Below are 10788 nucleotides of genomic sequence, written 5' to 3'. Positions count from 1 at the left end.
CATCCTCAGAGGGATCTTCTTGGAAAAGGAACAGGGGCAGTCCATCTCAGTTTCAGGGACAGCAGTCTGTACGATCTGCTCCTACCACTCCGTTGCCAGCTGGGTTTGATAAGAATGTAGTTGTTTGCTTTCAATGTCAGCAGCCCAGACATTATAAGTCCAGTTGTCCGATGAGATCATCTTCAGTTTCGTCAGCTCTGAAGGCTTGTTATGGGTGTGGCCAGCAGGGTCACTTGATTCGTGATTGTCCAGGCCAGGGAGCAGGCACAGGTAGTGGCAGGGGGTCACGACAGAGGCCATCTCAGTCGGCTACAGTTCAGTCAGGTTTCAGACCGCCACCACCACAGCCTGCCATGTCTTCACAGGGTTCACGGTCAGTTAGGAGGGATACTCCTACTATGTCAGTGCAGCAGTTAGGTGTTCAGGTTGGCAGTCCTCAGGCACAGGTACCACAGGGACGTGTTTTTGCACTGGCACAGACCGATGCATCTTCTGGACCGTCAGTTCTTCGAGGTATATTTCCAGTGTTTTGTTGTTGGGCACGTGTTTTGTTTGACTCTGGTGCATCTCATTCTTTCATTTCATCATCATTTGCACTTGCATCGGGGTTAGAGGTTAGTTTCATGGATCGGGCATTATGTGTTGATACGCCAGTTGGGGTTTCAGTGTCATTGAGCCGAGTTGTGCGGGATTACTCCATTGTGATAGCCGGGCGGACCTTTGTGTTTGACCTTATCCTCCTGGAGATGACTAGCTTTGATGTCATTCTCGGGATGGATTGGTTGGCTTCATTTCATGCCACTTACAGTTTGCACTTCCGAGGGAGACTGTTTCTTTTTCGTGGGAGATCGGAGTGATTCCCACATTTCATCGTTTTATGGAGTTCGTGGACGAAGTCATGGTGATTATTTCTTAGCTAGTCTTCTAGCCGAAGAAGATGATGTCGTGGGAGAAGTTTATCCGGCGATTGTTTGTGACTTCTTGGATGTTTTTCCAGAAGATTTGACAGAGTTGCCTCCACACTGAGAAGTGGAGTTTGGTATTGAGTTAATGCCAGGTACCGCGCCGATTTCTATGGCACCGTATCGTATGGCACCAGTTGAACTGGAAGAATTGAAGAGGCAGCTTGATGATTTGAGGATGAAAGGTTTCATCCGACCGAGTGTGTCACCGTGGGGCGCACCGGTCTTGTTTGCTAAGAAGAAAGATGGTTCGTTAAGGTTGTGCATTGATTATCGGAAGTTGAATCATGCCACCATCAAGAATAAGTATCCTTTGCCAAGGATAGATGATTTATTTGATCAGTTGAAGGGAGCCAGTTGTTTCTCGAAGATTGACTTGAGGTCTGGCTATTATCAGTTGCGGGTTAAGGATGAGGATATCCCGAAGACAGCATTCCGTACACGGTATGGACACTATGAGTTCCTTGTTATGCCTTTTGGCTTGACTAATGCGCCAGCGGCATTCATGGACTTGATGAACCGCGTCTTTCATGATTACTTGGACCAGTTTGTGGTAGTTTTCGTGGATGACATTCTTGTGTACTCATGGACTCGGGAAGATCACGAGGTCCATTTGAGTATTGTTTTACAGATTTTGCGGGAACACCGATTGTATGCCAAATACGAGAAGTGTGAGTTTTGGCTACAGGAGGTGAAGTTTTTGGGGCATGTTGTTTCAGAAGGTGGAGTATCAGTTGATCCATCAAAGGTTGAAGCAGTTTTGACTTGGGAGCGACCCAAGAATGTGTTTGAGATTCGCAGTTTCCTTGGTTTAGCGGGTTACTATCGGAGATTTGTGAAGGATTTCTCCCGTTTGGCAGCTCCTATGACCCGTTTGACCCGGAAAGGGGTCAAGTTTGTCTGGAATGAGGCCTGTGATTCATCTTTTCAGGAGTTGAAGATGAGATTGACTACAGCTCCAGTGTTGGTGATACCTGAGCGTGGCTTAGGTTATGTGATCTATTGTGATGCTTCACGTGACGGGTTGGGATGTGTGTTGATGTAGGATGGTAGAGTAGTGGCTTATGGGTCTCGACAGTTGAAGACTCACGAGGACAACTACCCTACTCATGACCTGGAGTTAGCGGCAGTTGTATTTGCCTAGAAGTGTTGGAGACACTATTTGTATGGTGAGAGATTCGAGGTATTTTCAGATCACAAAAGTCTCAAGTACCTTTTCTCCCAAAAGGACTTGAACAACAGACAGAGGCGATGGGTCGAATTCTTGGAGGACTACAATTTTGACTTGCAATATCATCCGGGCAAGGCGAATGTGGTAGCGGATGCCTTAAGCCGAAAATCTCGTGGAACTTTGGCCAGTTTAGCTATTCGGAAGTGGAAAATGCTTGAAGATCTGGCAGAGATGGGATTACAGTGTTGTGATGATGATGCTTGCAGTGAGTCGGCATTCTTATTTAGTCTTGTGGCTCAGCCTACTCTTGTTGTACGAGTGATTGAGTCACAGAGACAGGACCTGGACTTAGATGCCATCCACGCTTTGATCTCTAGTGGTGAGACAGTGAAAGATTGGGCCTTGCATGCAGATGGGGGTCTACGGTTCAGGAGCTTGTTGGTGGTTCCCACAGTTTGTCGTGAGGATGTCCTACGGGAGTTTCACACTTCCCGTTTTGCAGTTCATCCAGGTGGTACTAAAATGTATCACAATTTGAGGCGTCAGTATTGGTGGAGCGGGATGAAGAATGATGTTGCACAGTTTGTGGCTAGATGCCTTACCTGTCAGCAGGTGAAGGCCGAGCATCAGAGGCCAGCAGGTTTGTTGCAACCGTTACCTGTAGCGCAATGGAAATGGGAGCATTTTGTTATGGATTTTGTGACAGGTTTTCCAAGGTCACGGAGGGGCAATGAGGCCGTATGGGTCATCATTGACAGATTAACCAAGACGGCTCACTTTTTGCCTATTAAAGCAACAGATGATGCAGAGAAGCTTGGTGTTCTTTATGTGAAAGAAATTGTAAGGTTGCATGGAGTTCCTGTAACCATTGTGTCAGATAGGGATGCTAAGTTCACTTTAAAGTTCTGGGAAGGACTTCAAGTAGCGTTTGGTTCAGCGTTGCATCTTAGTACGACATTCCATCCACAGACGGACGGTCAGTCGGAGCGTACTATCCAGATTTTGGAAGATATGCTTCGGGCATGTGTACTTGATTTGGGAGGTAGTTGGGAGGATCACCTTCCACTTATTGAGTTTGCCTACAACAACAGTTATCAGGCGAGCATCCAGATAGCTCCATTTGAGGCGTTGTATGGTAGACCTTGTAGGTCTCCTGTTTGTTGGACTGAGGTAGGCGAGACAGCCGCCTTAGGACCCGACATTGTACTCGAGACTACTGAGAAGATTAAGTTGATAAGACAGAGGTTACTTACAGCTCAGAGCCGACAGAAGAGCTATGCGGATAAGCGGAGACGACCGTTATCCTTTGAGGTGGGAGACCACGTTTTTCTACGGGTTTCTCCACGGAAGGGATTGATGAGATTTGGGAAGAGTGGCAAGTTATCGCCACGATTTATTGGACCATTCGAGATTTTGGACCGAGTAGGAGAGGTTGCCTACAGGCTTGCTTTGCCACCACAGTTGGATAGGGTCCACAATGTTTTCCATGTATCGATGTTACGGAAGTACGAACCGGATCCATCTCACATTTTGAGTTGGGTAGATGTGGACATTGATGAGGATGTTTCCTGCGAGGAAGGACCAGTTCAGATCCTTGACACACAACAGAAGGTGTTGAGGAACAAGACGATACCAATGGTGAAAGTCCTTTGGAGACACCATGGAGTCGAGGAAGCTACTTGGGAGCTTGAACAGGAGGTTCGGTCCAAGTATCCAGCGTTGTTTTCTTCCTCAGGTATGTCTTGATTTCGGAGACGAAATCTTTTAAAGTTGGGGAGAATGTAATGTTTAAGTTTTTATTTTTATTTTTATATATATGTGTGTTAGTGGAGGGACCCACAATTTTGTTTTAAAGTGGTCATTAAGACCACATTTGTGTTTTTGGTTTCTGCATCTCACTCTCTCTTTCCCAGCTGCCCGCTTCCACCTTCCTCTCTGTTTTCTTTTTCCTTTTTCCACTTCATGGTTTCAATCCTTGATTGCTCCCTCATTTCTTTGTGTTTTTAAGTATCGTTTGAGGCAAAACAAAGCCCGCGACGAGCTCTACGCGCTCATACAAGCAATTTCAGGTTTTGGTCTTCCTAGGGGCTTCGAATTTAGAGACCCAATTTCTAGGGTTTTGCCTATTTTGAGGTAGGGGCATCTTAATCCATTCTAGTCTTGTTCTATTGTGAATTTTACCTCCATGTTGTATTAAATATGCTTAATTTAGAGTTAATTATATCTATGATGGTATTAATGATGTCTAGAGGGTTTTCACGATCTTAGATATGGTTGGTTCATGTGCAAATTATATTTAGTTGTTGATTTCCTATGTTTATTATGTGCTAGCATGCTGAAATTGATGTATGAGAGTATGCTTATTTAAATTGCGCCAAATTTCCCAATTCATGATGTTGAGCTCATATATGTATATACATGCATATGCTTAAATGTATTTTGTTGTATCTTAATATGTTAATAATTACTTAGGAGATGTTGAACATGTTGAATGTTTAATTTTATGATGGAAAATTTTAAATGCCATGACATTGAATGTATGGAACATATATACATGCACATACCATTGGGTTTGCATGAAATGGGAGAAATTGTTCTTGAAATTGTTCTTGAAATAAATATGGGGAATTTCAGGGAAGTGTTTTTGATAAAATGGTTTTATGCGAAACCCGGTCGCTGCGGGGTTACCAACGGGCCGGAAGTTAATATAGCCTAGAGGGGACTAGGGAGTCGCCCTAGCGTGGTTGAGCTAGCTGGGCCCCATAATGACGCCGCGGGGTTACCAAGGGTCAGGGACACTAGCCAATCCTCCTTTCGTGTCGCGGCGGGGTTACCAAAGGGCGGGCTGTATTAACGTTTGAAAGTGATGATTTTGAGAATGAAAACGGGGAGTGTCATTGACATGCATTGCATTTCATTTCATTGCAATGCATTGTTTATACTTGGAATTGACTTATATGTTGTATTTGATCCCCTACGTTGTATGATCCCTATCTCCCATTGGCCTATGCTTTGCTTAAATTCACAAGGATACAAGATTTGTGTCTTAAGTGTCACCTACTGAGCATATAGCTCACCCTACTATTTATACATTTTTTTCAGGTCTTGGAAAAGAATCGGTGGACGACAACCCACCTCAAGCTTGAGCGATACTAGAAGCTCACTTTTGTGTCTTTTGTATATTTCCCATTATTTTTGCAAAGCACTAAAAGTATAAAGGTATATATGTATATTTTGCAAACTTTGTCATGTAACCTTGTTGATGAATGGGAAGGATAATCTTAGTTAAAGTAATTATCGGTGTTATTTGATTGTGTATGATCATATACTGTTGTCGTGAATTCGGAATTTGAGCCATGATAGGTTAAAAATGAATTTAAACAGGGTATGGTAGGCCTATTTTTAGGGGAGGTTATGCCGAATTTTTTTGTAAAATTCTTGGCATCAGCTAGGGTCGTTACAAATTTGGTATCAGAGCAAAGGTTCGAAAACCTTTAGGACGACGGGTAGAGGCCTACATAGAGTCGCATGGGATGTTGTTTATATTGTTTACTTGACTACTTGCTACGTGGTATCTTATTTAAATGAGCATGCTTAACTGCCTATGTGCTTACTTGCTTACTTGTTTATGTTAAAATGTTTCTTGCATAGTCTTGTATGCTAAGTGTTGTACGATATTAATTCTTGTTGAGTCGTCCACAGTGGACCTTAGTGTCATATTTCTGAATCGTTTTCTTATTTTATAGCACGATGTCACGGCGTGAGGAACCTAGAGAAGTTGGCCCTAGGCCAACAAGGGGCGATGTTGGTGAGAGCTCTAGCTCCAATCCGGCGGAGCCAGTTGATGAGAACATGCTTCTTAGGGACTTGATTCCCCCAAGAGCTGTTCCCCCAAGAAGAGAGAATGTTGAAACACCCGTACCCGTAGAAGTGGGTGAAGGTTCTGTGGCACTGGAGTTTAATCGTTTGTCGCAAAATGTCGTGAGAGCAACTATTGTTGCTCAGCCGCAGTTAGTACCACAACCTACAGTTCAAGTTGAGGAGACTCCAGCTCAGAAGCGTCTCAAGATCATTAAGGGGTTTTCTCAGCTGATGCCGGTTATGTTTGAGGGCAGTGCGGATCCAATGGTAGCAGATGACTACTTGGATCAAGTTGAAACCCAACTAACTTCAATGGATGTGACAGAGGATCATCTAAAGATCATCCTAGCTACGTATAAGTTTGCTAAGGATGCTAAGGTTTGGTGGAAGTCAGTCACCAACCAGTACAATGCTTAGCAATTCCACATGGTTGCATGAACCCTAATTTCTTTCCAAGAACTTGCAGTAAGGTGTCCATTTAATTTCATCTTCAACATCTTTGAAACCTCCATTGATTATTTTTGAAAATATTAGCAACGTCGGGCTTGGATTGAGAGTTCTAAATCTTTAATGATTTTTAGTCCAAAGTCCACCCAATATATATAGGTCCAAAAGCAAATGGTAATGAAGTAGCCTTTCCATTCTCTATATGGTGCGACATAAACCTTTACACAACCTCAAGTACCTTCCTCCAGCCCTAGCACACCATCTCCAATTCCTTAGGGCCAGTTTGGTGAGAAGGGAATGGAAGGAAAAGAAAAGAAAGGTAACCGAGGGAGATGTGATGTTTGTGTTTGGTACAAAATGTTGGAAAGAAAAGAAACGGAACGGAGGGATTTGGAAGGATTCAATATATAATACTCCATGCCTTATTGAAAGAATATTATGGAGTATTATTCGGATTAACTACTAGGTATGAAAGAATATTCAAATTGAATACACTTATATGTAAAAATCCCAAGAATATTCGGATTAACATTTGCAAATCCATGCAACTGTAAGAAAGAAGACATAAGCTAGCTTCTTGATGGAAGTTGAAAGGTGTCTACAACCTGTCTAGTAACATTATAGGTTAGGTGTAGACTTGTTTTACGACAAACGACCACGAATTCCACAGCAAGCTTTTTGCAGATCTGGTAAGGAATTGGATCGATCTCCACACCCAATATTGCACACTCAGGACAACTCCAACTGTGTGTGTGTGTTGAGGAGGTGTTTGGTTATATAAACCATTTTTCTATTTACTGCAATAGTTGAAAATCTGGTAAGGAATTGGATCTCCACACCCATCACCATCAAACACCATGTTACTGTTTTGTAAAAGGACATTGTTTTTTTAACTAATTCAAATCAATCAAACAAACAACATAATTTACAACAACACTCTCAATCCTACCTATTAAAAATAAATAAATACACAAAAGTGTCCTAAAACAAAATACCTATGAATGACTACATATGACATTGGCAAAGCAAATAAAACTATTTTAAGCCATACATTGTAGTTGGGGTAGGGTGTCATCAATAAGCTTTCCCGCCATAACCTTGTATGCCTCTTGTGTCAATTGGACTCCATCCCAACTAATGAGTCTATTAGGTTCACCACAAACTGGAACTTCAGGAGCTCCACACATTCTTGCTAGACTAAAATTGTTGTCACCGCCAATTCCACAGCAAGCTTTTTGCAGAGAAGTGGCATCAAATCCTGTAACAAAAATAAATAAATTAAGAACAATGCTACTCTAACCGATAAGTTTAACCTAAAACACAAGTCGAAGGGTCCCACTTGGAACGTATCTAGATGCAGAGAGAGACTCACCCTGATTTGAAGCCTCATGTAAAAGCCATTGGAAGGCATTGTAGTGATCACCATATACAATGATTGCATTAGGGTATTCTTGCTTCAGACCTTCAATGGCTTTCTGCAGACAATCATTGTGATACATCGAAAAGCTGTTCAACGCTTTCAGACAATGATTTTCATCATAAGCCGACAAGTCATTAGTTTTAAATCCTGTGAGATAAATCGGAAAACAACCTATTGGAAAATTTCCGGGAACAACCACTCGAACTGCTCCATACTGAATAACTCTCTGCAGCCCAATTCATAGAATTAGAATTAGATAGAGTTAAAATAGATAGTAGCAAATAATTATACACACACACACACACACACACATATATATATTGATTTTTAGAAAATCTTACTCTAACAGCATCCATAATGGCTTCAACAATTTCAGGCACCATGCTCTTGACCTCCTCCATGGATTTGCCTTGAAACAATGCATACTTATAATCATTCCCTCCTATCTCTCCAACAAAGAAGAGAGAGTTTTTGAGCTTCTCAACACAATCTGTGAAAACAATATTAATAATAAGAACTTAAATCTCTTAATTCAAAGTTCATGTAATTGATTTGATTCAATCAACAACCTCTCTCATCGTAGCAGATGGAATTGAAATGTGTGAACATCCAATCAAGCTGAACGCTGAGAGAACTACCGGTGACCGGAGACGAAATGTTCTTGACTGCAAGAATCTCTGTTGGTAATGCTGTAGAACCAGCAACTGCAAAGTTTGCTCCATGTCTGAAGATTGCATCAGTGTTCTTGAAAGGATTGAGAAGTGGAAGCCCAGCTGCCATTGCTGTGAGAATATGAAATATATTACAATTTAGTAATTTAATTAACTACATAAAAATAATAATTATTAAACAAATAACTCATAGCATGAAATTCATTCGTTATTCCAAAAATAAAATAAAAAATTTGTGTCATTTGCATAAATGTTGTGGAAACAAACTTCTAGGACCCATGCATACGGTAAAACGTACTATGCATATTTGTATATCATTGGAGGATGTATCATATGGAAATACATACATAGCAATGCCTAACCATAAGCAAAATTAAAAAATAAATCACTCCCCATAATTACATGTTTCCTTTTGATTATATTAATTTGACAAGAAATTTTTTGTTTTTTTTTTTTTTTTTTAATATCCTCCCCATAATAATATGTTTCCTTTTGATTAAATTTGACCATTTGACGAGACTCAATACATGCATTAAAAATTAAAATCCCATACCATGCAGCATAGAGTAACAATATTTCAATATTTGAAACTAAAAATGAAAGTGATATGTACAATTGTGTGTGTGTGTGTGTGTATGAATAAACCATATGATTTCTTCATCAACACTACACCAAGAAATTTAAACTGTGAAATTCAACTTCAAATTCCATCTTAAGATTTGTTATAAGTTCCTTAATAGAAAATTCTGGATGTTCTTATTTATCAAGATTTTTAAAAAAAAATCTTGATGTTCTTATATATATATATTGCTAATCTGCTAGGCTTCCATTAAAATTATTCGGAGGGTCTCCAAGAAGATCAAAAGATAGAAAACAAAGATAAATGGAGTCATATTAATGGTAACTGTTTAGAAAAGACAAAAATAAATAAATTGTGAGGCCCTTTTTCTCTCCTTTTCTTAAAGTACCTTTCAGTAAAAGTTTAAACTTTTGTGAAAAGCAAAAGAAATATTTGAACTGTATGGCACTTATTATGTTACTTTACTTTAGATAGTTTTGATGGTAAACTATCAAAATTACATAAACAAAAATAATAATAAATAATGCAATAAATGATTGAGATCAAAAGAGAGAAAATTTATTTTTTTAAATAGAGACATTAATAGTCTTTGTTGGACTTTATTTATTGAAATCAAGCGAGAATGAAAAAATAATAATAATTAAAATGTCATACCAAGGTAGTCAATCATGAGGAGGCCATTCGAGCACCGACCGGTGGCAGTTTTAAAGAAAGTTTCACCATATGGAAGTCTAGCGAACGGAGATGCAGCTCCAAATGTACTCTCCCTTATCAAATTTCCGGTGTCGGAAATCGAGTCTCCGAGTTGATAAATCTGATCAAGATTGCAGCTCTGCAATGGATGAGCATACCATGCAGGAAGAAGAAAGATGGAGCAGAGCATCAAAAGCAGAGAGAAGAGCACATGGGTGGTGGCCATTTCTCTAAAAGTTTAGCTTAGTGCATGAATTAGGTAGCTTTATATAGATCTGAATAGTTTACAAATTTGGAACCCTAGTATTATGGAAAGTAATGTACTGTAGTACGTTACGATAAATGATTGAGATTAATTTCATGTTGTATTTCATAGTCCAACGTCAAACTCAAAGTTGACTTTGACCACATGGGACCCATAGTGTTAAGAATGCAATGAATGGTACGGATGGGATGGTGATTGCGAGATTAACGGTACTCAAGAGTTAAGAGTTAAAGTAAGATTGGAAAAGTTAGAAGTGGGTGGGGTTTGGTTCAGTTTGACTCATGGTGGGCCTACTAGTTTTACTTTGGGTTCTGAATAATTTGGCTCGATTTACTCCGTTTGATAAAAAGGAAGGAAATTAGATGGAAAGAAGAGAGTAAGGGAACATAGTTTGGCTCGATTTGCTCCGTTTGGCTCGACTTGCCCATTAATAATACATTTGCTTACTTGTTAAATGGTGATGGCTAATGATACCATGTAATAATTTATCCTCTTCCTTTCTCTTTTCTAACCATATTTTGATGATTAAAATTTTATGTCGTCAGAGTGACAGCTCCATCCATCATTTTTTTCCCATTCCTCCGTGTATCTCCTTACCAAACAAAAGAAGTTTATTTATTCCTTCTTATTTTCCTTTCACGCAGGCACAAACCCACAATAGGACCAGTAGGGCGAATGCCACCACTGGATTTTTTCTTTTTTCGTTTTATATTTCAAA

At 40.2% G+C, this 10788-nt stretch overlaps 1 protein-coding gene across 1 annotated transcript; it reads right to left on the bottom strand.

Annotated features, from left to right (window-relative positions):
* Window positions 1-7302: 7302 nt before the first annotated feature.
* Window positions 7303-10031, bottom strand: LOC132301155 (GDSL esterase/lipase At5g03980-like). Its single transcript, XM_059798431.1, has 5 exons — window positions 9767-10031; window positions 8431-8643; window positions 8203-8351; window positions 7814-8087; window positions 7303-7699 (listed from the first exon to the last, which is right to left on the bottom strand). Exons 1-5 carry the CDS (start codon window positions 10029-10031, stop codon window positions 7482-7484), a joined length of 1119 nt encoding a protein of 372 aa, XP_059654414.1. The 3' UTR covers window positions 7303-7481.
* Window positions 10032-10788: the final 757 nt, after the last annotated feature.

This window comes from Cornus florida, unplaced genomic scaffold (assembly GCF_030987335.1).
Source record: "Cornus florida cultivar Cherokee Brave unplaced genomic scaffold, ASM3098733v1 CherokeeBrave_3.0.0_Hap2_Chr03, whole genome shotgun sequence".
NCBI classification, from domain to species: domain Eukaryota; kingdom Viridiplantae; phylum Streptophyta; class Magnoliopsida; order Cornales; family Cornaceae; genus Cornus; species Cornus florida.
This window is presented reverse-complemented; position numbering and strand designations above follow the sequence as displayed.

Excerpts from the sequence above, each read along its gene's own strand:
- LOC132301155 (XM_059798431.1), bottom strand. The coding sequence starts at position 10,031 with ATGGCCACCACCCATGTGCTCTTCTCTCTGCTTTTGATGCTCTGCTCC. Across the intron at positions 8,644-9,766 it reads CCTCATGATTGACTACCTTG|CAATGGCAGCTGGGCTTCCA; the intron begins GTATGACATTTT and ends ATATTCTCACAG. Across the intron at positions 8,352-8,430 it reads CATCTGCTACGATGAGAGAG|ATTGTGTTGAGAAGCTCAAA; the intron begins GTTGTTGATTGA and ends TTGTTTTCACAG.